This window comes from Myodes glareolus, chromosome 22 (genome assembly GCF_982192425.1).
Source record: "Myodes glareolus chromosome 22, mMyoGla1.1, whole genome shotgun sequence".
In the NCBI taxonomy this organism is placed as follows: Eukaryota; Metazoa; Chordata; class Mammalia; order Rodentia; family Cricetidae; genus Myodes; species Myodes glareolus.
The window spans coordinates 17,864,610-17,891,582 of NC_142047.1; the positions used below are offsets into that span (position 1 = coordinate 17,864,610).

Genomic DNA, 26,973 nt, shown 5'->3' on the forward strand with positions numbered 1-26,973 from the left:
GCTGTGTGGGGTAGAAGGGAGACAGGTATGTGTGTGTGTGTGTGTGTGTGTGTGTGTGTGTGTGTGTGTGTGTGTGTGAAAGAAGGTGCCAGAGGCCTTTAAGTAGAGAAACTGACAGAGTTAGGAAAGATCATGAGATTTGGTCCTTAGTGACTAAAGAATTTCATATCCTATTCCTAGATCCAAAGCACTAATCTAAAAATACTGCAATGAATAATGAGTGAACAGATACTCTGAGGACATCTGCCTCCAATGTAGATGATTGCACGTGTGCCAAGTAACCTGCAGCAAGCTATTGGTATTGCGTGCTGCGTGTGGTCTGGAATATCGAGATGATCATAAAAATTCTTAATATTAAAGATTACTTTCCATGGGATCACTGTTGCCCTGCTTTGTGTAGTTTTCCCCAAAGTGGATCAAATTGAACAGCAAGGATCATTAGGCTATAAAGATTAAATCTGTAGCAGTAAGGGTTGTGCATTGCCAGTTAAATTAAGTGGATCTGCCACTCTGTAGGCTGTGCCACAAGAGTTAGGAAGTTAGTATGGATGTTAGAATTTTAAAAGTAGAGAGCAGAATAAAGGTGGGTCTTTTCGTTGGTGGAATACTTTTGATTAAACAAACAAGCAAGCATTACTATAATATTCATTAGATTTACTGATAAAAATTAATTTTAACTAAATTTATTTTCTTTGATACCAGCAAATTTTTATTGCTAATCACTCAAGTTATTTTAAGGAAATGCCTAACTTATGATAATGAGATGAATGTGTCCTGACTAGTCTGATCTGGTCTTGACCAGTCTGGCTTTCTCCCTATGTTGTCTGTGTGTGTGTGACCGATTTTCAGGCCTCTGTTGGTTTATGTAAACAAGCTTCTTTCCTAATGTTCTCTGGCGCGTTTTCAACTTTCACGTGTATGATGCAGTCTTGGTGTTTCTGGTCCGGATCTGCAGGGTCTCTGGGTGCTGAGCACAGGGCCTGTGCTGTCTGTTCATGAGTTCTTATACCAGTGGTTCCCTACACTTTATCCTTTTGCCCCTTCCTACTCCTTTAAGAATCTTTCTCAAATATTATTGTTTTTATAACATGAGGAAAATATCCTTTTCTTTTGCAGCTTATTTGCTTTTAGTTCTGTCCTGGATACTGTGTTACTTCGACCCAAAGAAAAGAATGATGTAGAGTATTATAGTGAGACCCAAGAGCTACTAAGGACAGAAATAGTCAATCCTCTGAGAATGTAAGTAGAAGACATGTGTTTTTTCTTAGGTGGTGTTCTGTTTACTGTTTTCTACTATGTCCTATTTTATAAACTAAGTGTTTTAATATAATAAGCAAATGCCATTGAAAAATCGCTTCACCCAGGCTTCATAAAAAGTTCAGAATTGTATTAGTACATGGTAGTTATTTTTAAGGTCTTTAATAGTATCTGGGAACAACTCTGATTCTCAGACTTTCACTTTTCAAACTTCTGTAAGAAGCCTACAGTTGTTTCTTAAAAATAAATGCCTTGTCTATTTTTTTTAGCATGTTAGAATTGTATGAAAAGTATTTGGTTATTAAGATGTGTCATATAACTCATGTGCCAGTGTCAGTTAATTCACTTTTGTCAACAGATATGGATATGTGTGTGCCACAAAAACTATGAAACTGAGGAAAATACTTGACAAAGTTGATGCTGGATCAGGATTTACATCGGAAGAAAAAGGTGACCTTTTTAATTTATAATATATACATTGAAAATAACTTGAAAGATAATTATTTCCTGAAATATACCTATTTTAGTTTAGAGGATTAAATTTAAGTTAGAATTCTTTGAGAGGACTAGAAGTGTACTCAGTGGTAGAGTATGTAAGAGGCCTTAAGTTTGATTCCCAGCACTGCAAAAATATGAAAAAGTTTCTTTTCTATGTGACATGCATATTTCTCCTGATTTTGTGATTCTTTTAAAGTGATGTGATGTGAAAGAAGTCTTTAAGAGGCCAGCCAACTGGCTCTCCAGAAGATGACCAAGTAAAGAGCTGTCCTTGTCCCCAGCAGTGCTGTTTGGAGCTGCTTCTCTTCCTGCGACAGGGAGTGTCCCCAACGCTCAGTTTCTCACTGTGCTCCCTGTTGAAAGGGGCTCTGGAGCAGCTGGCCAGCACTTCTGTCTACTCACAACTGAAGAATTTGCTCAGATTCAACTCCTGAATTTAAGTTTATTAACAGTATACTATAACCAGCTGTGGCATTTATACACATGGCTAGTACTTAAATAGAAGAAAAAATAGGGCATATATCAGGTATTATTCTAGTGAACCCCCAAAAGACATAAAAATGTTTTCACTGTGTGTGAATGAGTACATTCTGTTAACATATGACAACATGACAACAAATGAAAAGGTAATGTTTACTATAAGGTTTCCTTTGCCAGGAGAACCTGAACTAACTAAACTTTTAATTAAAATAATATTACATGAATGAAATTAATTTCATTGTAGAAATATGTCTCTCCTAAAGAATAGAATGGTTTTTAAATTTTCTCTGTGATTCACTTAGGTTTTTTTGTTTGTTTGTTTTCTCCTAGATGCTGAAGAATTTCTAAATGCCCTGTTTCATGATATTTTAAGGGTTGAACCATTGTTAAAAATAAGGTAGGTCTCAAGCTGTGTAGAAGCATTTCAGAAGTAGACCTTCTTTTTCATGACATTGCAGTGTGGGCCTTAGTTTTTTTAGTGACTGAACTCTGTCTCTCTTTGGCCCCAAGTTTTTTGAGACAGGCTTTCTTTGTGTAACAGTCTTGGCTGCTGTCTGTCCTGAAATTTACTTTGTAGACCAGACTGACCTCAAACTCACAGAGATGTGCCTGCCTCTGTCCCCTGAGTGCTGAAATTAAATGTATGCTTCACCACACCCGACTTAAACATACGATTTTAAAGCTATTACTTTCTACTCTTTGTCCTGATAGGTTCTTGGTCATCTTTAATGCAGAATACATTCATTCTAACTTCAGAAGTTTCCATAATTTTTAATGTTCCAACACTGTTCAAAAATAGTCTTTTTAACCCTGAGTTCCTGAAAAACCAATAAACAAGTTTGATACTTCCAGCTTACAGTGGCACAGGGTTGGCTTCTCATCCCAAAAGGAAGGAGTTGGGGGCAGAGCAAGAAAGAAAGGTCAGACCAAAGCAAGAGTAACAAGAATATCAAGGCAGGGCGACCCAGGCTCCTTGTAGCTGGGCAGTGACGTCACAAGCTTCACAGGCTCATCATGGAGCTGCAGGATTTTGGAATGAGTATAGGACCTCAGGACCCACCTATTATGGTCTGTACCACAAAGACAGGTCCAAACCACACCAATCCATGAGTGTTTTTACATTAATGTTTGTAAATGTCAATATCCACTTTTTAAATGTTACCAAATTTGTATTCTTGTGCCCTTGGATTGTCCCTAGTGGAAAATACAACCCAACTAGCATGACTTGGTAGAGTTTCACACCTTGGTTTTGATTCTGTAGGTTTCCAGACTTCTAAAACACTAGCCGTGGGGTTTTTTTAATTATTTTTATCATTTTCTAAAATTTTCATAAACTCCATATTGTATATTGAGTATGTTTCCCCTGTACCTCCATCGCTTCTGTCCCTTTCCATGTCTCCCTCCTCATAGTTCCTTTGTTCCTTAGGCATCATCACATCTACTTTCACGTCATATACAAATTAATGCTTTTTATCTATCTGTAGAAAATCTAGGAACCATAAATGAGAGAACACATACATTGTTTCTCTTTATAGGACTGTTTTAATTTGTTTAGTATGTTTATTTCCAGTTGTATCCATTTTTCTGTGACTGACATACTTTGTTCTTTATGGTTAAAAGAACTTCCCTGTGCATATGATTTTAGGAGTGATTTTTGTTGTTTTGTTTTTCGTTTTAGGTTTGGTTTGATTTTTTGAGACAGGTTTCTCTATATAGCCCCGACTGTCCTGAAACTTGCTTTGTGGATCAGACTGGCCTCGAACTTAAAGAGATCCACCTGCCTCTGTCTCCTGATTGCTAGGATTAAAGGTGTGCACCAACCACCATGCCTGGCCATGGAAGTGAGTTTTGAGTGGCTGTTGTTTCTCATGGTTTTCTGCTACAGTGTTAGGACACTATGCATCTCTTCGTCCATTCACTAGCTGCCATGCCTCTCCTGGCCATCCTTGATTTTTCTGGGTGTGATTTTTTACCTCCATTATTCATGTTTTCTCTTCTATGCTATTTTTCACTATGAATATTTCTATGATTTCTTGTAGTCATCAACAACCAATTGAAATGTTATTCTAGAATAACTGCTAGTTTCTTGGGTTATAATCTGTTTTTGTTAGCTTTGAGTCCTCAAGAGTGCTCTAGCTAGTTTCCAGATTTTATGTTTTGTACATTCAGGACATAATTTGCTTGGGGCAGCTGAAGATCACAATAGGCTGCTCCCTGAATTACAGAAGTTTTGTGATAAAAACTGCTGATAGTTTTTTTTCCCTAGAACTCTTTAAATCTAGACATGCATTTAAATAATCTGATTCTAAACCCAGACAGCTGGCTAAAAAAGATAAGCGGTAAGCTGAAAGATGAAAAACAGTTTTCTCAGTAGAGTTAGTTTTAATGGTTACTAGTAAGCTGGGAAGGGAAGGGAGATGTTGGACCCTCATGTTTCACCGTGACCATTTTCCTGGTGTTTGTCAAGTTGGTGGGTGACCATCTAAAGAGCTGCTGGTAGCTGAAAGCCTAGAGGATAGTTGTTAGGGTTCTTGGGAGTCACACCTTGCCCTGCTTTGACTTGCTAGGAAAGTATCCCTCCCTCCTTTCCTCCCTCCCTTCTTTCCTCCCTCCCTTCCAGGGCTTTTATTTTAGGAAGTAAAGACATTTGATTTAGAAGGTCTAAGAGTCTGTTACTGAGACATTGTAGGATTTGTTCTAGTCAGTAAAAGCAGTGCTCACAACTGTCTATAACTTCAGTTCCTGGGGACCTGACATCCGTGGCAAAACACCAATGTACATAAAATAATGTTTTGTTTTTTTTAAAAAGCAGCTGCTACTTTCTAGATTTGGAGGGAGAAGGACTGATTATTGTTCATATAGCATTTCTTGACTGGAATATTATTCTACATTTTTCTTGTGATGGCAAGAGAACTTTTGAATAATTTATAAATAAGGCAGAAGAAATAATTTATGAGGTCTTCTGCATAAGCGCATTTAATTATCTCATCCAAATCATCGTCTTTCACCTCTTGTGTGGACGATCCAAAGCTGGACATGAGCATTTGATGTGGCCTCAGGTCCGTCAGACGGCGTTTGATAGCTGGCTTATGTGCATTTCCTTCTGTGTGCTTCCAGATCAGCAGGCCAGAAAGTTCAAGACTGCAACTTCTATCAAATTTTTTTGGAAAAAAATGAGAAAATTGGAGTTCCGACAATTCAGCAGTTACTGGAATGGTCTTTTATCGACAGCAACCTGAAATTTGCAGAGGTTAGTGATTGTTACTGGACTTATATTGCTACTTTATTTTGTTTCTTATCAATGCTAGAGATTAAACACAGGCCTTTTGTACACACTACCCCAAGTGCTGCCTCACTGAACCATACCTAGCTATCACTGTGCTTTAACCAAGAATAGTTTGAAGAAACAGTTAAGAAGACACATTTTTTTTTTAAAATGGTATTCTAACTTTGTTCTTTTTAAAGACAGCCGCTTAGCTTAGGTTGGAATGTTTTGGATTTGCAAAGGGAACAAAAGCTAATTTTTAAGTTTCAAGTAGCTTAATGACAAAGATATATGTGCACACATGTTTATGTTTTCAGTTGTCATTTTACCCATGCATAGTATCTAAACATGTCAAAGGTAATGTTATTTTTTTCTCCCTCTGTTAAGAGATAAAAATTCCAATAAATTCTTGTGTATGGGTTTGCTGATGAATGCAATAGAAACGTCTTTGACTGTCAGAATGTGTGATCTCTGCAGTGCATGCTGTGGTCTGTTTTGTCATGTTCGTCTCCGGGGAAGTCCGGAAAATCTGTAGCTTATTGCTGCTCTGCGTCCACACTGCACATTCACAAGTGAGCTCTGCTTCACGGGCCAACAGCACTGCTGAAACCACTACTGGGTTTCACAGCTATGACTATTTCAGTTCCATAGGAAACTTTTTTCTTTTACACGTTTCCTCCGTTAGTACAGGGGTTAGGGCTCAAGGCTTTGGATATGCTAAGTAAGCACTATAATGAGCAAAGTGCCAGGCTCCTTAGGACTTTGGTTTCTAAAACTATTTATTTTTTTAAGGCACCATCATGCTTGATTATTCAGATGCCTCGGTTTGGAAAAGACTTCAAAATGTTTAAAAAAATTTTTCCCTCTCTAGAATTAAATATAACGGATTTGCTTGAAAACAGTAAGTATATAGTCCTTTCTTTCTTTCTTTCTTTTTTATTTATTTTTTGTTTTGCTTTAGAAATAGTTGGCCTGGACTTTTCATTAGTTATGGGTATAGTACTTCTGACAGGTAATTCAGTATTTGAAGAGCTTAGACATACTAACTCTATAATTTGACTGCTAGAATTTATTCTAGAAAAAAAGAGGTAAAGATAAATAATTTAAATGGATATTTACTTACTATCTGACAAGAAATTAAAGACAAGTCTAAACCATAGACCTATGTGAAAAGGGTGTGTGGTAGTTATAGTGGAAGGGAAAGCATCGAGAGGCTAGAGGAGAGAAGCTTGAGATACACATGTACCTGGGTGCACATACTTATATAAATATTCATACATAAAATTGTTAGAGAAAGTTGACAATGGCAGTGATTGTTACTTACTGACTTAAGATCATATGTGCTATTAGTCTTTAATACTTACTTTATATCTTTGAACATTTCATGAGCAGAAGAACAATTCTGGGCAGAGCTAGTGGCGCCCTCAGGCCCCTGCCCTGCCTGCCTGCTCAGACACAGCCAGCTGGGCCCGCCCGCCCAGGGCGCCATGTGCCCCGCAGGCAGCACTCTTCCTGGCCCGATGCGGCGCTAGGCGGCCCCGGGAGAGGCAGCCGAGATCAGGGCGCGCATGGCCTCCCGCAGTGGGCGGCGGCCTCGGGCAGGCTCCCCAACGGTTCCGCCGCCTCCCCGCGCCCGGCCCGCGCGCGGCCCGCCCTGACGCGGCCATGGCGTGCTGAGCGCCAGCGAGCGCGACTGGCAGTACTGCGAGCTGTGCGGCAAGATGGAGAACCTGCTGCGCTGTGGCCGCTGCCGCAACTCCTTCTACTGCTGTATGGAACACCAGCGCCAGGGCTGGAAGAAGCACAAGCTCGTGTGCCAGGGCGGCGGGGCCCCCAGCGCGCATCCCGCGCTAGCGCAGCCCCGTCTCGCGCTCCCGCCCGGTGGGGCCCCCGGAGCCGCGCGCGCACTGGGCCCCGAGGCCTCGGCACAGGCCCGGAGTGGCCCCGGGCCCGCAGAGCCCAACTCCGAGGATCCTCCGGCTAGCAGGTCTCCGGGCCCGGAGCGTGCCAGTCTGTGCCCAGCAGGCGGCGGCCCCGGGGAGGCGCTGAGTCCCAGCGGTGGGCTGCGGCCCAACGGGCAGACCAAACCCCTGCCCGCACTGAAGCTGGCGCTGGAGTACATCGTGCTGTGCAGGAACAAGCAAGGCATCTGTGTGGTGGACAACTTCCTGGGCAGGGAGACCTGGCAGAAGATCGGCGACGAGGTGCGCGCCCTACAGGACACCGGCAAGTTCACGGACTCATGGACGGGCAGCTGGTCAGCCAGAAGTGTGACTCTTCCAAGGACATCCGGAGAGACCAGATAACCTGGATCGAGGACAAGGAGCCCGGCTGCGAGACCATAGGCCTGCTCATGAGCAGCATGGACGACCTGATCCGCCACTGCAGCGGGAAGCTGGGCAACTACAGGATAAATGGCTGAAGGAAAGCCATGGTTGCTTGCTACCCAGGCAATGGAACAGGCTACGTCTGTCACGTTGATAACCCAAATGGAGATGGAAGATGTGTGGCATGTATATAATATCTAAATAAAGACTGGGACGCCAAGGCAAGTGGAGGTATACTTCGAATTTTCCCAGAAGGTAAAGCCCAGTTTGCTGACATTGAACCCAAATTTGATAGACTGCTGTTTTTCTGGTCTGACCGACATAATCCTCACGAAGTACAACCAGCATATGCTACAAGGCACGCAATAACTGTTTGGTATTTTGATGCAGATGAGCGAGCAAGAGCTAAAGTAAATATCTAACAGGTGAAAAGGGGGTGAGGGTCGAACTCAATAAGCCTAATTCAGTCAGCAAAGATGTCTAGCACGGCCTTAGGTTCGGCAGTACCCACTCACCTCCTGCCACTCGGTTGCCTTCTGTGGACTCGTGGATGGGATGAACAGAGGCTCCTGGCTGGCATTCCAGCTGCGAGCCAGGCAACTCGGCCAGTGTCGTCCAACAGAGGGCTGCATCTGCTGTGACTGTGCTGTGGGTCAGCTCCAGATCTGTGACTGCACTTGGCTGCTTACTGAAGAGGAGATGCTGTCTGAGGAGAGGGCTTTCCCATCTGGACACACAACAAGAGCCCTATGTAGGATTTTCTTCATTCTTCTATTTTGCCAGATCTGTCATCTAACGGAGTTCATTTCATCTCTCTTTTTTATATCAACTTTGAATTCGGGGAATTTTTGTATTAGGTACAATTTATCAAAACTGAATTAAGAAAAAAATTTACAGTATTATTCATGAAAATAATATCTATTTTTGTAAGCCTCCTCATGCTATTAAAGTTGGCCCTAAAGACCTCCCACGATGACTGTCGCCAGTGAATGGTGGTTCCTTTCCTTTTGACTGACAGGAAAGAAAGGGCGTGGAGTCCCAGCTGCCGTCCACGAGGTTTTTCTTGGCCTGTCTCACAGTCATTTGAACTTGTAAAGGTCTCTGCTGTCATGCTCTGACCTGGGTGATAGTGAAACCTAACAGTAGATGGTCAGCACTGAATACCAAGTACCTTAGAGAGCGATGGGAGGAGAAAACCTCAGAGAAATGGTTTGTTCTGTAAGTTCACGTTCCAGTGCTAAGCGACCGGCACTGAGTACACTTGAGCCTCCTCCACTCGGGTTCCCAAGACAAAGGGCTGTCTTCTGCTTCAGGGCCGACCTGCCACCAGTCGTGCCCACGGCCACAGCTTTCCCGTGGCTCCTCCTTAGTGTGACTGTGCTTCCAGATCCTCCCAGGTCACAGCCTTGTTCTGCTGCAGCAGAGCTCCCAGTGGCCCCAGGCACGTGGACGTGTGTGGTTGTGGCCTCAAGCGTGGTCATCCATCCTTGGACAATTAAGAGTCATTTTCACAACCACTAATGAAAGACGTGTGTGTAGCCTAAAAATCAAAAGAAGTGTGAATCCAGACACTTTATTTTATGGGATTTTCTCTTTTTAGAGAAAAGAGGGACAGTGTCACAGACACAAAGGCCTCTTGTCACCTCTGCAGTCCCCTTAGAAAGCCAGACTTTGCACAGATATGGTGTAACTCCTTGTCCCTTGGGTGTTCTATCTCTGACCTTGATCGTTGCCAAAATGTGTGTATGCAGAAGTATTTCTATGCATTTCACCTGGCACCAGTCTGAGCTGTGTAGTTTGTATCCAATTAGAAACCTTTTCTGTGGAAAGCTCAGTAATTCTTATTAAGAGATTGCTATTGTTCATGGAAAACATGAAAAAAAAATCACATAAAGCCGAGTGTAGATTGTGGGTTACTCAGCACTGAGCTTGCATGAGGGGCTCATGGCAGGAGTCAGTTCTGTCCCACATCCTTTCCTTCAGCCCCAGAACCGCTGACAACCTCTCCAGCAAATGCCTCTGTCAGCTGGCCAGCACGAGGTTTTCCACCTGGCCCACCATGTTTCAGAGTTGGGAGGAACTGTTTGGCATTTGGTCACAGAAGATCTTGTTTGATTGGAGCAGCAGCCTTTGAAAGTGGGAGTCCCTGCCTGGTATACTTTGTATCCGACCTTTACAAGCATACCAGGTTCCAGACTCTGCTGCTGGGAGGTGGGGGGTGTACGTGCCAGACAAAGCTTAAATTCTGTATCTCTTGGAAAGTTTCTGTCCTTCCCTGGAGGTCCCTGTGAGAAGATCAGGAAATCAGGATAGCCGTGCACGTAATACCCATTCAACTCTCAGTTTCATGTTAGTGGCACGAAGAAGGGCTCTATTTAAAACTGTTTGTGGCCTCTGTGTGTTAATCCTGTTTAAAGAGAAAGCTTTAAGATGCTGTTTATCCAACACATTAAGCAGCTGGGGAACAGACCTTTACCCATGACAGGCAGAGCACTTCAGGATTTGCATAAAGAGACTCATGTGGTTCAGACACGGTGTTTCCTATGAAAGCCTCTCACATTGCTTGTAAAACTAATCTAACTGAAAAGTTGTATAAATGGTCTTGAAAAAACTTTAAAAAAAGAAGAACAATTCTAGAATAGGTTAACAAAATAGTTATATATATATATATATATATATATATATATATATTCTTTAAAAATACTATAGATACAAAAAAATCCAAATGAAATTTAAAGAGGGTCAGAGAGGACTAGGCCTTTCTTCTCCCCAGCCCCCAATCATCCTTGTTTTCAAAGTATAGCTTTTATTTTTAACGACAGAGTGTCTTTTTAAAAGGCTTCTCCCTTCCCTCTTTGCATAGCTCCAAGGAAGTGCCGCATCTGCGGAGGACTTGCCATGTTCGAGTGCAGAGAGTGCTATGATGACCCCGACATCACAGCAGGGAAGATCAAGCAGTTCTGTAAGACCTGCTGCACTCAGGTAATCCACACGCCCTGTACCAGTCAGATACTGATGGTCCAGAAGGCAGGGTTTGAGAGCCTTTCAGAGTCAAAGGGCATTTTAAACATTCACAGGAAATGTTATTGCTCATGTCTCTTCTGCCAGCGTGTGTGTGTGTGTGTGTGCGTGCGCACGTGTGTGTGCGCATGTATGTGTGTAGAACTTGACTGTGGAGGTCAGTGAAAGTGATTAGAGTCTGCATTTAGCTCACTTGTGGTATTTTCTTCATGGTCCATTTTAGGTCCACCTCCATCCCAAGAGGGTGAATCATAAATATCACCCAGTATCACTTCCCAAAGACTTGCCTGACTGGGACTGGAGACACGGCTGCATCCCCTCTCAGAAGATGGAGTTGTTTGCTGTTCTCTGCATAGAAACGAGCCACTATGTTGCGTTTGTGAAGTATGGGAAGGATGATTCTGCATGGCTCTTCTTTGACAGCATGGCTGATCGAGATAGTATTTAAAACTTTTCTTTTGGAGTGAGATGCTTCCTAGTGAGAGCACGTGTTCATAGTAATAGCGTATTTTGTGAGCAAATTCTTTAAAGGATACCACAGTGTGACAGACTTTAATCTTCAAAGGGTATTACTAATTCTGTACTCAAACTAAGGAGCAATAATGTTGTGGCATCCTGGTTCTTACATGGATTTGTTAAAGAATCCTAGCCATAATCCCAGACTTGGGAAGTAGAGGATTGTGAATCAGAGGTAAATTTGCTTAGTGAGAACCTGTTTCAATTTGTTCCACCTCAAAAGAAAAAAAATTCCTAAAATTTATTTAGAGCTGATTTTACCATCTACTTCCTTGAATTTTTATACACAGTAGAGTAGCCATTTATTGAGGACATAAATGCCAAACTCTGTGGGAATACTTTGGTCATGGAAATCATGCCTGTTTTCCTATTGTCTAAGCTAACGTTAAAGGTGGTGAAGGTTGCATGGTTTGTATTTAACTCAGTCTTCCTGATCTCATGCATTTTATTTCAGGAAGAAACCTTTACTCATTGAGATGATTTTAGGAAGCTTAGTCATGACTTAGTACACACTTGAGTGACAGGGGTCTTGGTAGTAAGGTACTTGTCCCAGTACCTGTACATACCCCATTTACTCCACAGCTCTTCTTCCAAGCCCTAGCTCCCCAGGTCTTCAAGTGTGACTCCGAGTGACAGCCTCTTGACCAGAGGCTCAAGCTGTAGACCAACAGGTCTTCATTTCTCTGTATGCTCTCAGATACCTGAGGGTACAGCCCACCCCTGTGTGCGTGCTTCACTCAGTTAGCATTAGCAGCATGACATTTGGGAAAGCACCTGGGAGAGCAAATCTGACCATAGAGCGCATTCTGATGATCAGTATCAAAATCAACCGTGCTAGAGGTATGCAAGTATGTTCTTAACATGTAGGGAAACAGCGCTCAAAATTGTTTTTTTTTTGTGGAAAAGAGTCAGGCTGCTAGTGTCTGGGAGCAACAGAAAAGTGTGAGGGGCCTAGAGTAGCAGCCTGCAAATCAGGACTGCAGCTTTTCCTAAGTGCGTGTCCTTTTACCAGGTTTGTTTGTTTGTTTGTTTGTTTTTCACTTTTCTCTGCTGAACCCTCTGAGAAGCCAAAAAAAAGGAGACTGTAATTCTAGAAACTGAAAGTCAAACAAAGTTTTTGTTTGTTTGTTTGTTTTGTTGTGTTTTTGATTCTGGGAGTCAGTCTTCACTACATTATAGGATAGTAAAATTGTTCTGGTGGGACAGGTTGCCAAGAGGACTTAGAAGTTTGCTGCCCTAATGAGAGCTCTCTTTCTCCCTAACATTCCACAAGTGACACCCTGCCCTGAAGTGGGAGAGTACTTGAAGATGTCTCTGGAGGAATTGCACTCCTTGGATTCCAGAAAGATTCGAGGCTGTGCACGCAGACTTCTTTGTGATGCGTACATGTGCATGTACCAGAGTCCAACCATGAGCTTGTACAAATAATAGGTCATCTGAAATGGGCAGAGGCCAAGCACAAAGCTTACCACCATGTTTCTTCCATCTGGCAGTTTAGTCCAACACCCACTGCCGGCAATGGGTGTCTTTTGTGTTGATGGCTCTTCAGCAAAGGATTCTTGTGTTTTTAAACAAATTACTTTTGTGTTCTTGAAGTATTTAATAAGCAATTTGCACTCTAGGAAGTATATTTGTGTTGGTTTTTTAAGAAGTTTAAATGAAGTTTAGTTTAAATAAAGTTAAGTTTAGTTTTCTTTAAGTTTATTGAGTTTATTGCATTGATAACATATTTTTGGAAACATACAATTTTAATTGTGACGTCCAAAATGTCTTTTAGTCCATTGAGGATGTAAGAAAATATTTCTTCTTATGGACCAAGTATATTAAATCATTTTTCTTTTGTAGCCTTGAGGAAGAAATAATATGGTTTTATTAAGATTCTACCTTTCCTCCAGCTATTGAAGGTGTGCTGAGTTTGTTAATTTTTCCTATAAAGTGCTGATTTCCTGCATGTCTGTATTTTGCCGAGTTTCTATGTTCCTGCAGCAGTGGTCAGAACATGCTCAAATTCCTTTCATGGTGTTATTTTCTGTTTGTTCTGGTTTTGAGATAAATGAATAACTTTGTTATAAAATGTCCATTTTTAATGTCCACTTGGAATATTGAAATGTAGAGAACAATTGCAACATCTCAGTCCTAACAACTGTCACCAGGCAGGTTTCCTATAGGAGCTCTTAAGAATTTATGGAGCAAGGCATGGTGACTTATGAAATGACTAGAGTGGTAATAGATAATGTATTCTTATACAGATCACAGTACAGAGAAAATAAAGTTGGCTTAGAGATATTCCTACCATTTTCCTGAAGAGATCTATTAGGTTTGAAGGCTTCAAAAACACCTTCTCTTTGTGTTACTGTGGATCAAATAATACTATTGTCTGTAGCAATCATCCTATGTAAGTGTGAATAAGTGGATATGGACTCTGTGTTTATCTGTGTTTACATATGAACGTCTAGATTAAGTACATTTGGTCTGTGGACCTCAGTGCTCTATTCCTAGAGGGATTAGCAGTCATTGGAATGTGCATAAATGTTGGAGGGTATTTGATGGTACTTACTTGGATATTTCCTTCCACCCTATTTCTATAGAAATAGAGGCTCTGGGAGCCAAACAAATAGACAAAATTCTCATGTTGAAGTGGAAAAAAATTACTGAATTGACTTCTCGCAACTACTTAATAATGTAAACATTTAACTTCTGGGAAGATTTTGCCTGCTCCCCCATACTACCAGATGACAGGTCTTCATGCCCTAAGTAGGCTATCCTTCTCAGAGCAGGTAGGTCATGAGACCTCTGTTTAAAAACAAGACTGCCCTCCTTGGGCTTGGTGATTCCAGCACCACCCCTAATTCTTCATCGGGGAGATAGTTGTTTAGTGTCCTAATGCAGCTGGGATAGGTGGAGAAGAGGATGTAATGGTAGAAAGTGGTGAGCAGAAAGGGACCTGAGGAGGCCGTGAACCACCTGCCCCAGCAGAGGACAGGACTTGTGTGAAGGCAAACTTCTGTGGCTTTGGGCCTTGGTCCTCTAATCAAGATGTCAAAGTGACTTCCTGGCAAGGAATTAGGCTCCTGTGTAAGCTTCTGTCGGTTGTCTCACTAGGTGGTGGACTGGCTGGAGTTGTTGAGGGTCTTTGCTTTGTCTTATTCTAAATCCTAAAGGGTTTCTCTTGGGTCCAAATGCAGTGACAAACTGAGCAGCAGAGATGGCCAGGAGTAGTGAATAATGGGAATATTGGGGGTAAACCCTTGCTGGTGGGGGGCCTGGCGGTGCCATCATATTTTAGTTGTCATTTTCTTCCTAACAGATTTGAGGGAGAAGGGCTATTGATGTAGGGATTATCCTTCCAGGCACCTTTGGCCTCTGTACACTTCTTTTGTGCTTTTAAATATTGTTGATGTTCACTAGTTATTTATTCTAAGGGGATTATACTGGAGACACAACTGTCTTTGGTTTTATATTATGAAATAGCCTTGTACTGTGGAATGTTAATTCTGGAGAGTCGCCCTCATATTCCAGGTATTCATTAAAAAATCCCACGGATACTCCCTGGGGGGGTGTGGTTATTATTATCAGGCTGACCCAAAGGAACACATTTTGTATTCCATTTGCTTTACTGGTATCTTGTTAAAAAAATTTGCCTGATGAATATTCTTTTGTTTATGAAAACATGAATAACATTGTATAAAACACTCCCTTTCTGTCAGAATGCTCCAATGTAGCCTTAATTTTGTTAAACTTAGAGACAAATGAAGTGCTGCTGTGGAAAGAAATGTACTATGTACTATTTCTGTATCATTAAAATGCAGTTTTTATGGCTCTTTCTCTTTGATTTCTTTAGGGGAAGGGTCTTGGGTTGGGGGAACATAGAAGTTGGTTCTTCATCAAGCTTCCAGACACACACTGTGTCTAGGGCATGTTTTAGGGTGTTGCATTTGACTCTGGGCCACAGCGTGGCATCTACCTACTCTGGAGATGTGCTGGATATGGCTCATCACCACCATCTCTAAGCCTCCAGCCACAGGTTACTCCTCCCAAGATGCCATTTCCCCTGCAGGTATGTGGCCTAGAGCTGTGCATTACATAGGGTGCGTGCTGGGCCTAAGAACTGCCAAGGACGTGGCTGCTTCTCTGTAATGCCCAGGGAATGATCACATGACATTTTAGGAACTGAATGTTTACCCCAGGCTTCTTTTAGATAATAAAATGCATGAAAAATCCTCCTTCTTTGGTGACTAAGCCACTCGCTCCATACAGGAAGGGACGCTAGACTGATCTGAGCTTTATTGCTGTTGTAATACGTCAAGGTTTCTGTTTAGAAAACCCACAGCTTACAACATGACCATGCTGGTAACAGCATGCTGCAGCTCTACGTTTTCTTGCTGAATTCAGAGGTTGGCAAACACTTTCCTAGATCTCACTCTTGCATTTGGGCAGATTGATGTGACAGGGATTGTGCTGCCCGTCTGTGAATATGAACAGTCAAGTGACAACCAACCCTTGTTGAAGAAAGCTGACCTAGCCAGAGGAACTCTGATCCTACCCTTGGCCTCTGACCAGGCTCCCTGACACAATCTGAAGGAAGAGCTGCACTGTCAGTAAGGGTTTTCCATCCTGGCTAAGGATTTTTTTTCCTGTGGTGCTCATGGCTGGATGTAGGCCCATGGGAATATCTGAAGGTGACTCAGAGGTATTTGTCCTGTGTGCAGCCAAGTAGGAACCACTTATGAACAGAGTTTTTTCAATTGAAACAATGCTCACATCATCCCTACTGGGATCCTTCTGCTCCAGTGGAAGACAGGCTGTGGATGCGAGTTCCAGAGGGGAAGTAGAAAAGTGTGGGAAAGTTGTGTGTGTTGGATGCAGGAGAGAGAGTTTAGAAGCAAGGCGGTTTGAATAAAGGATTGAATAAAGAATACTGACAGGCAGGAGAGATGGTTCAGTGGTTAAGAGCACTGGTTGCTCTTCCACAGGACCTAAGTTCAAACCCCCTACACCCACATGGTGGCTCAAAGCCATTTGAAGTTCCAGTCCCAGAGGAATTTTCTGGACTCTGAAGGCAACGTCGGTGCACAGAAATACATACAAGCAAACACCTATGCACATAAAAGCAAAGATTCAGAATTTAGAAAGAATACCAAAGTGGGCACTGTGAAGATGCTATGTGTTTTGTTTGGGAAACATTCCAAAGTGTGTGTGAACTCCAGGGGTTGTTTCAGATGTCATTCAAAAGAACAAGCCACCAGTTATGGGAACAACAGTGTGGGACAGTTTCCTGCCTGTCTTCATCTGTTGGTGAACAACAGGTCTCAGTGGCCTGCCAGCCATGGTGGGGAACAGCTTTACAGTGTTCAGTTTTGATGGAAGGGGTTGTTTCTGGGATCTGATTACAGCTGGGAGGTGATTAAAGACTGACCTGCAAATTATGGGAACTGGGTGATTTCTCTTAGCAAGGAGCTCTTGTTACAAAGAGCGACTAAAATCTGCAAGGATTTTTTCAGTCAATACTACCACTTCTTAAGACTGTATGCCACTGTGGTGGGCTCTGCTTGGTGGCCAGTTGGTCTCACCAGCCTGTGGAATCAATGCGTCAGGCCTCGAGTCTACCCTCAGAGCTTGCTTCCCAGCTCTTGTGCTCCTCTAGCCACAGAGGACCAAGGCTGCTAGGGGTTGTCATGAGCTACTACATGGCAGGCAGACCTGGTAAGTCAGAAGTTCCCCCAGAGAAGCATTAGGGGAGGTCTTGAAGACAGTGACTGGGGGCTGGAAGGATGGGAAGCTGAACGCAGAGTGTGGGGGACATGGGAGCAACACCTGATGGTTTCCTTTGCTTGTTTTGTGGCGGACATACATACCATGGCCATTGCAAGCTGTCAAAGCTCAGGAGCTGGAACGGGAAAGGGGCACAGAAGGGTTCTTCAGAAGAGTGCAGTGCATGTCCACTCCAAATGCTAGAGTCCGGACCAGGGCTCTGCACACTGCCTGGGAACTGAGTCTAGACCAATTCCGTTTTCCCAAGTGGCAGTGTTGTGGGACACAATCATACCCACTCACCTATTCTGCTTGGGTCTGGCAACAGCCGGATTGTGGAGTTGTGACAGAAAACTTGAGGCCTACACAGCCTGAAGTATTTACTCTCTGGCTAACTGCAGGAAAAGTCTACCGGCTGCTGTTACAGTTGTGATAAGGCAGATACGTAAAGGAAGGGTTGAGTTTCTAAAGGTTGGTCGTCTTGTACATGTAATCAATTATGTATCTCTCTCCTCTGCTCTTCCTCCTCTCTCTCTTCCTTGCTCTCTCTCTCTCTCTCTCTCTCTCTCTCTCTCTCTCTCTCTCTCTTTGAGGCAGGTCTCATTCAATAGCCTAGGGAGAACTTGAATTTGCCATAATCCTCTTGCCTCAGTTTTCTGAATACTGGGATTACAGGTGAGAATCAACCCTGCTGCCTCAGTTTAACGTTCATAATGGATGTGTTTAAGACATAGCTCACTGCTGTCCATCCCTGAAGATTTAGCTATCGCTTCTGAGGGGCCCCTTGCGTGCATTCTTGTTTCCCACGGACTCCTCCAATGCCCGGCATGGACCGTTTCTCCCTGCCCTCTTCACCCTCCTAGATCCTTTGCTCCGATCTGCTGTTTGCTGCGGTCTCAGAACCGGCAGCAGGGCCTTCTCTGGGTCTGTACTCCCCGTCCTGAGTGCGTGACACAAAGCAGGTGCTCAGATGCTTGACTGGGGGCACGGAACTGTTGGCCTCCTATTCGGATAAGCCATTCTATTCACTATTGTGGACACAGTTAGAACCAGGTCGCTTTCAGTCCTTTTGAGAAAGTACAAGAGGCTCCCATCTCCAGCTGCCCCATGACACATGTTCTTGGAGACATCACAGAGCTTCCCCAGAAGGCTTTCTGCAGACGTTGAATAAGCCGTGTTTATAAAGTGCTTGATCGCAAGGCCTGGTGCTCAGAAATCCTCACTAGATGGTAGCCACCAGTAGCAGCCGAAGCGGCAACATAGCGGAAATCCAATCACGAACTTAGATATCCTTGCAAGACTGATAGACACCCCTTCAGCCTCCTCTCTGCCTCAGCGAGTCTTCATGCTGCTTGGTAAAATTCGGGATTCCCTAAGCATCTGTCCTGCGTGCAGCAGCGCCATCTTGTGGTCACATTAGGTTATGACAAAATACATCATTGCTCTCAAGGTGTCAGCCCTGTCAGACTGTATGTGTGGAAGGAACAGGTGATGTTGCAATCAAACCTGGCCTTGGGGGCTATGTGACACATCGTAAATGACCCGCAGGAGGTCTTAAGCTCCCCCCATATGACTTGAAGATAGATGGTTGTTCTGGCCGTTTCTGCTGCCTCTGTACTCCTTCATAATTGGCTCTGCCTCAGTTCTGACTCCAGCTTGCGTGTTTTTTTTTTTTTTTTTTTTTTTTTTTTTTTTTTTTTTTTTTTTTTTTTTTTTTTTCTGGCGCCTCTAAAGCCACATTTGAAATGAGTTAGTGCCATCTACTGGGAGAACACAGGAAGAATAAATCTTGTTTTATGTGAAGAACGATAGAACCAGGCAGGTTCTGATGTCACACCCCCTTCATTGGTGTGCACGCCTCGACTTCAGCCTAACTCCAGCAGTTGCACTAATGTGCCCACTGTTTACTTCATCGGAGTCTAGATTAGTCTGTGAGCCACCTGCCTCTGAGAGATTAGGGAAGGCAGGCGTGGAGGGCCCGCGCAGAACTGACAGAACCAGCCCTCTCCTCCTCACCAGGTGGGCTGGGTGCTAATTCCTGCTAGGATGGAGAACACTTTTTATCTCCCAGGATACCTAAAGTTCAGATCTGGAAAAGATGCTGAGGCACTGCTTTCTGTGTGTGTGGGAGCCGGCAGCCCTTGCAGAGCCACGGTGCTCCTCCATGTTCACTTTGTGGCCTGCATCAAGTGATAAGTGACCCTTGGGTCAGGCCTGGCATGCCCCAGGAGTTCCTACAGGTAATTGCTGCCCCGTCCCTGTGTATGGCCACCATGGACTGCCCAGCTTGCACCAGCCTCCTCCCACTCCTACTCGACTTGGGATTGGGGAAGGATAACATGCAGCTTCATTTGTGGGGGCCCTGAGCAGGGCTCACCGTGAACAAAACACAGGGCTTTGCTGGAAAGATCCTCTTACCATCTCACCCCCTTCCTCATGGCTTCTCCCAGAGCATTTGTACACACCCCACACAGGAACTGGACCACATTCTGCACTGTCCCGTCCAGTTCTGGCATTGGAGGTCTCCATCAGTGAGCTCCAGGTGCCACTCTGGTGGCTTGAAGGTCTAGCTCTCCTCGGGCTGCTGGCTTTTCTTTGTTTTGATTTTTCTTTGGCTCCTTGCTCCTAGATAATTGCTCACAAACTGGAAGTCACGGTTCAAAGACCTTTGTGTCCTGCAAACTTTGTCGTCAGCAAGCATATCACCGGGAACCCTTTTGAGGGAATTGGTGTTTGCACATCTGCCCTAGGGTAGGATGGTAACCCTGGTAACATTGTTTGTAAGGAGAACTTGGAGAAGTTTACATGTTCAGGATCTGGATACATTATGGTAGAAGTAGATCCTGGAGTATGGTGCAGTGTCTAATGATTCTTCTGGGTGTGTGTGTGTGTGTGTGTGTGTGTGTGTGTGTGTAGCTCAGAGGTTGACATGGAGTGTCTTTCTCATGTGATCTCTATTTTTGAGTCAACGTCTCTCAGTGAACCTGGATAGTACCTGAATAGTAGGTTTGGCTAGGCTGGCTGATCAGCAAGCCACAAGGATCCTACTGTCTCAGACTCCCTAGACTCCCTGGCGCTGGAATTACAGGGGTGCACCTCCACACCCAGTTTGTTATTTTTGTTCATGGGTATTCTTTACCAACTGAGCCATCTCCCCAACCTATGGACAGTTATTTTGAAGGACACAAGCCAAGGTTCATAATATAATGGGCAAAAGAAGTGGGTTGTAAAAGCTCACATATCACAATGGGCCTCACTTTGCTTATAAGAATGTGTGTGTGCACAAACGCTTGCACATGCATGCATGTATGTCAAATATGCCTCTAACAGACACTGCGCTTGCTTTGCTCTTCTCTCATCCCGCTCATCTGAACTGAGCAGCAGGAGTTCAGGGAGTGTGACAGGGTGTGTCAGCGGAGGTAACAGGAACCTTGTCAACTGAAGATCACATGCTACGTGGTACTCCAGATGCTGGGGAGTGTGCAGTAGAAATTCTGGCGGTCACTGGTAAGGCAAGGCATGGGCACGTTTCCCTTAGGTTTGCAACGAGCCCTTAGGTTAGCAATGAGCCCTTCCATCTCTTGGCCTCTCTGGGGAAAAGAGGCCCATGCCTGTGAAAAGCAACATCGGGATAAAGGGTGGGTTGTGTGGCCTTGTGGAGAGAGGAAGTCCCTTGATCTCATGTGCATGGTGCCAGGACTCTGGGGGTACTGTCACCATGACTGAAACCATCCATAGACCAAGACGGTCCATCTGTAGCTGCATTATTATGAAAGACTGGAGAGGGGAGTCTGTGGGTCCTCCACCTTAGCTAAATGTCTTCCCTTTCCCAGCCAACAGTGTAGGGTTCTGGAGAGAAGGACGACGTGAACAAAAAACACCCAGGAGGAGCAGAACAAGGCCGAGCACACTGTCTGGATAGAGGAGGTGCTGAGATACAGACAGTGTGGGAGGACAAAGGACGCCTGTGCATAGATGTGTATAACCTGGACACCTGAGGTAGGGACAGATAGGGACAGGGAAGGGCTGACCAGGTAGACATACTTGGAATTCAGGCTACGTGCTTTGTGTGGGTTTTTTTTTGTTGTTGTTATTGTTTGAGACAGGGTTTCTCTGTAGTTTTGGAGCCTGTTCTGCAACTAACTCTTGTAGACCAGGCTAGCATCAAACTCACAGAGATCCATTTGCTTCTGCCTTCTGAGTGTTGGGATTAAAGGCGTGTGCCACCACCATCTGGCCAAGTACATGTTTTTAAGGATGCTAAGGATGAAGGAGCTAGGGCAGAAGCTGACAGAGGAGAAGCAAATGAGAAAGCAGGGTGTGGCTGGCCTAGGCCCCAGTTTCTCTACAGGGAAATCATCAGTCGATGGCTCAAGCTCTCTTTCCCATTTCTCAGATGGGGAAACAGAGGCATTGATAGAGCCATGAGACTTGAACTTGGCTCTAGAGGCTTGGCCTTGACTCTGAAATAAGAGGGAAGTGCTTGGTCATGTTGGTTTCGTCAGGGTCTACTTGTTGAAAGGCCATGGGAAGGGAAGGCCCCTTGTGTGGCTCCAGCTCTTGGGCCACAGGGACATACAAGGTGGTTTTGTTTCTTCTCTGCTAATGTCATGCCACTGGCGAGAGCAAGTCTTCCATGTGGCCCTTCTGCATCCCCCTGTTCTGAATTCAGATCACACACCATCCTAGGGACATCCACTCTGAGCCCGGGCCCCTTTGCTCCTGCAGGCAGGTGCCAACCCCAGCACACCACAGGCATCATTCTGGCTCCTGCACCACCAAATGTATGCCACTGTGTGGAAGTCTGTGGTCTTGCACGCTGAGGTGGAGTCAGTGGTTGTCACTGGACTGGTCACATTCTACCACAAGCTCTCCTTCCTTGCTGGCAGGGCTCTGTTGAATAGGCATCCCTTCATCTGGGATGAGCACACCCAGGCCCTCAGGTGAGTCAGAGACAGGGCTGGAGCAGAATATAGCAGGTGAGCCCCCCAACCCTGGGTTTGTGGAGGGATTGCAGAGAGAAGCATAGAGGGATTGCTGTGAAGCTCAGACTCTGAGGCTCCTCCCCCAGGTGGACTTCTTCCTGGAATGCATGCTGGGTGTTGTCTGAGTGACAGGGCTAGGCTGGCCACATGCTGACCTTCCACTATTAAACAAGGCATCCTAGCTCGTGGCTCTTAAGCTTCGGGTGCCCACGAAGACCAGGCTGATACTGTAGTGGAGGAGCGGGGTTTGGGTAGTCAGAGGGAGCAAGCGGGAGGTCCAGTCTGCTCTGCTTTTCCAAATACAGATTTCCAGAGAGTTCCCCGCTTGCAAGGTTCCGACAGTCATTTTCTCCTGAAGTGACAGACCAGCGATGTGTGATCTCCACATGCTCTCTGCCACTCCGAGAGGGCACATTTTCTATTTGGGCCCAGACTGGTGGCAGCAGGGTGGGAAATCTAGACCCACGCAGGTTAGAGTTCTGCCTGTGTGTCACCCTCCTGGCTCGCCAGCTGTCATGTCACAGGGACTCTGGGAGTTGACTGGGGGCCAGCATAGCATATGCATTTTTGATCAGGTTGCTTTTTGAATGAGTTAACTGTCATGAATAACAGAGCAAAGGGCACCAGCATTGTCTTTAACTATAACTGCTCCAATTAATTATGGTTTAATTAGCATACATCAAGAGCAGCCCTGAAAATAATACTTCATGTGTTACAGATGCCCTGGCAGCTGGAACATGAAGTGTGATCCAGGCTGGGAGAGAGATAGTTATTAATAAATTACTCCCATTGTCAGAGACCCTTATTTATACAAATTAGCAGGGGATACATAATCAACTTTAACTGTATAATTTATAATAATTGATTTCATTTTGACTGACCACTAGTCGCTTACCAAATACCCTTGGAAGAAAAATTGCCCTATTAGGGTATGTTTAATCCTAAACATAGCTAATGAATCCTATTACTTTAAGGTCATATTTGAAACTTTTGTTAATTGTCAGAACCATTTTAAATTGATTAGAGTTAAATTAAATCAATGTAATGTTTAGAAAAACAATATTTCTAATGGATGAGGCCAGGCTGACCTCGAATAAACATATTTATCAACCGATTCCTGGTGACGAGAGAGGGAGCAGCTGGGCCCATAACTCACATTTGTCTATAATATGGGAAATGTCACCAAGTAATTAGTTATGTCAAGTAATGAATGGGGGGGCATGGGGACTCCCCTCCTGCAGCTGGGTGGATGGGATTGCATGTCCCGGACAGTGGCAAGTGATTGCTCACCTATGGGTGACTTCCTTGTTCCCCCAACTTCAACACAGAGAGCCCTGGTTCCTCTGTTTGCCCATTGCCTACTGCTCACCTGGACCACCAGTAACGACGACTCCTCCTCCTGCCCCTCTTCCCTTTTTCCCCCACTCCCCCTAGATTTATTTGGTACCTGCTGGTCCTCCAGGAAAGGATGCTGACCACTGCAAATGCTCCACTCTTCTCTGGTCTTGGTTGGCACAGGTGCCACCTGGACCCCAAGGGAGCATTCCAAGGCCACACTCCCGCGGTCTCCAGGGAAGGACTCTCAGGCCAAAGGCTCTCCGCTTCGTAGCTCTGAGACCAATGATCACCACATCCCACATCTGGTTGCAGCTTCCGCTGCAGCATGCCTACTGATTTCACTTGGCGATGAGTCTCAGAGCCTGGCCCACGACAGGAGACTCAGGAAGAATGGAGGAGTGGATGACTGTGGGTTGGTGTGTGGTACCTTCTAAAACCTTGGCTGAGAGGAGACCAACTGCCACCTCACATACACTGCTCACTTACCAAAGGCCAAGTGTACTGCATGCATTCAATGAACTTTCTGCAATTTCCCCCAAGAGGTGGACAGACATTAGTGTCACCATCTTTGAAGAGAAGTGGTTCGCCCAAACTATCTTGGCTGAGCTGTGATGGAGCCAGGAACCAACCTCTGGTCTAAGAGAATCCAGAACCCTCTTTATGTCCTTCATCTGGTCAGCAGGGATTCCTGCAGGAGTCGGTGTAGGGTCTGGGAAAGACTTGGGTGTCCACAGAGGTTTTGGTGGTTGCTCTGAGCTTCTTCTCTGAGAATGACCTGGTGAGAGAGCAGATGTAGAGGAGAGGAAAGAGATGGCGCCCTTCAGAGGTCTTCTTTTTTTCCTCCCACTATTTTGCTCGGAAGATGGCAAGGGATCCGAGAGAGTGCTTTGTGTACTCACCCATCCTTCATGTTTGCAGCTCAGTGGGAAAAGTTATGATAACAGTTAATTTCCTAAGTTGACCTTAGTGGGTCAATGAGTGTTCAGATTCAATACTGGTGGAGGGGGACGATATACGTCTACTGTTTGAGAAGATCACATCTGAACTATGGACTCAGCAGGGTAGAGCCCCCCAATCCCCAGCATTGGCCCGCACCGCTCAGTCCTTCAGAGGGCTGAAGAGAACCAAAGATGGATGAGAGAGGAATTCGCCCCTTTCCCTGACTCACTGCTTAAGTTGACCTGACTGAGTTTTGCTGTTGCTGGTGTCTCACAAAAAGAGCTGAAGTAGAGCCCTGTGCTTTCGGGTGTCTGTCCACCTGGGAGGAGGAGAGGGCACGTAGGTCACAGCAGCTCCTGTCATGGTGGGCATGAAGTCAAGGGCATAGAGGAAGGGGTCAGGGGGTGATACAGCCCTGAAGATGCCATCACATCGGGGTGGATTCATTCATTAGGTCAGAAACCTTATGGTGTAATTGTCTCCAGAGATGGCTTCCCAGACACCCTTAGAAGTATGCCTCACTAATTTTCTAGTCATTTCTCGATCCATTCGAGGTGAGAATAAGAAATAGCCAATCCTAGATGGGGCATCTTCTTTCATCCTTCCCTGCTTCAAGCTAATAGTCACATCACACGCCCTCCTGGTTCTCAGGCCTTGGGTCCAGGCTGAATTTTATCACTGGGTCTGCTGAGTCTTCAGCTTGCAGATGACAACTGTGCCAAAGTTCTGTGGACACTCTTCCTTTACATCTCTTTAGTTATGTGTCTACCTACCTACCTACCTACCTATCATCTATCTATCTATCTATCTATCTATCTATCTATCTACCTACTATCTATCTATCTATCTATCTATCTATCTATCTATCTATCTATCTATCTATCTCTATCAAATATCTATCTATCTATCTATCTATCTATCTATCTATCTATCTCTCTATCTATCTCTCTATCTCTCTCTATCTATCTATCTATCTATCTATCTATCTATCTATCTATCTATCTATCTATCTGGTTCTATTTCTGTGAAGATCCTAGACCAATACATCAGTGTTTTAAAAAAATATTTTTTTATAAAATTGGCATCTCCGGCTTTTCTCAGAAAACTAGAGGAGTGGCCAGATCAGTGTCTGCTTTCTGGAAGAGCAGTTAGGAAGCAGAGGACCTCAACAAGCGTAGAGTTCTGCCACCGCACACAGTAACCAAAGGCTGCCCTGTGCCTGGGTGCCAGTGGTTCCTAGGTTTGGCCTAAAGGTGGGAGATTCAGGACAAACCAATGGTCCCTAGCCCCGGACCTCATGAGTCAGAATGGTTCCATTGTTGGTGTCAAAGTAAGGGGGCTGGGCTGATGGGGAGGAGATGGGACAGTCCTCTTTGCTCCTCAGTCATCCCAAATGACTGGTCCTTTACCTCGCCTCATTTATCTCATTCACTGAATCCCATGTAGACGATGATAAATTATGTCACCCAGAAAATGACAAATCAAAGTGTCTCAGCTTTGAGGAGGCTCCAGGCCTGTGCATGGGGTTGCCTGAGGGAAGATGAATTTCCTCAGTGATATAAAGTATCTTTCTTTAGGAGGTGAGATCCAAAGTTGTGTGTCAGAAGTCAGGACTGGAGCGACGGCTCATGGGTATAGTCCCTGCTCTAAGGTCATGAGAACTGGGGGCCAGAGCTTGGATTCTAGCACTCACACAAGCTGTAATCCTAGCACTGAACAGGGTGGAGGCAGGGGGATTGCCATGGCTTGCTGACTGATGGCCAAGGTAAAAAAATGCAAATGAGCTCAGCAAGAGGCCCTGCCTCAAAGGAATAAGGTAGAGAGTGAGAGAGGATGCTGGACACTCTTCCTGTTTTTGCACACACATATTAGAAAGTACATATGTGCATCCACACCTCATTTAAGCACACACACACACACACACATGTACACATGCATAGACATATACCATACATACATACACAACCCACACACACCGTACACCAAACGCACCCCCACAGACCACCTACACACACCATACACACACACATACACACAATCCACACACATATACACACATGTACAATGCATACCACACACATATACACACACATACCACACACACATACACACAATCCACACACATATACACACATGTACACATGCGTACCACACATACACCATACACACCATATACATCACACACATACCACACACATATACACACACACCGCACATACACACACACCACACACACATGCACATACATATACACACACAGACTACACACATACACACATGTACACACACAGCACACAAACATACTGTACACATACTGGGTAGGGGAGTGGCAGGGAGAGATGGAGCTTGGTCTTGCTCTGGATATGGGAGTCAAATGGAGATTACTCTACAGGCCAGTGGGTTGGGGGGAGGAAAATCTGATGCTCCCCAGACCTGTTCACTCCCCAGAACTGTCCAGCCAACCCTCCAAAGTGATCCTATTGGGAGCAGAGTCTTTGCAGACTTAAAGGTTCCACCTGGATCAGGCTAGGCCCTCAATCAAAGGACGAGGGCCTCCAGAAGAGACAGAAAGGCCTGCGTGCTACAGAGAAGGGGG

General features: G+C 44.7%; 1 protein-coding gene and 1 pseudogene across 1 annotated transcript in view; both read left to right on the forward strand.

The window, feature by feature from the left end:
* Positions 1-15,185, forward strand: part of LOC148118453 (ubiquitin carboxyl-terminal hydrolase CYLD-like) — a 28,351-nt gene extending 13,166 nt beyond the window's left edge. The window contains 9 exon segments of the mRNA XM_087900522.1: positions 1,117-1,239; positions 1,616-1,707; positions 2,566-2,632; positions 5,353-5,485; positions 6,293-6,401; positions 10,691-10,809; positions 11,072-11,288; positions 11,756-11,764; positions 12,611-15,185. Coding sequence (XP_087756648.1) covers positions 1,117-1,239; positions 1,616-1,707; positions 2,566-2,632; positions 5,353-5,485; positions 6,293-6,401; positions 10,691-10,809; positions 11,072-11,288; positions 11,756-11,764; positions 12,611-12,792 — 1,051 coding nt within the window. The 3' untranslated portion in view covers positions 12,793-15,185.
* LOC148118454 (egl nine homolog 1 pseudogene) lies at positions 7,140-8,797 on the forward strand (annotated as a pseudogene).
* Positions 15,186-26,973: the final 11,788 nt, after the last annotated feature.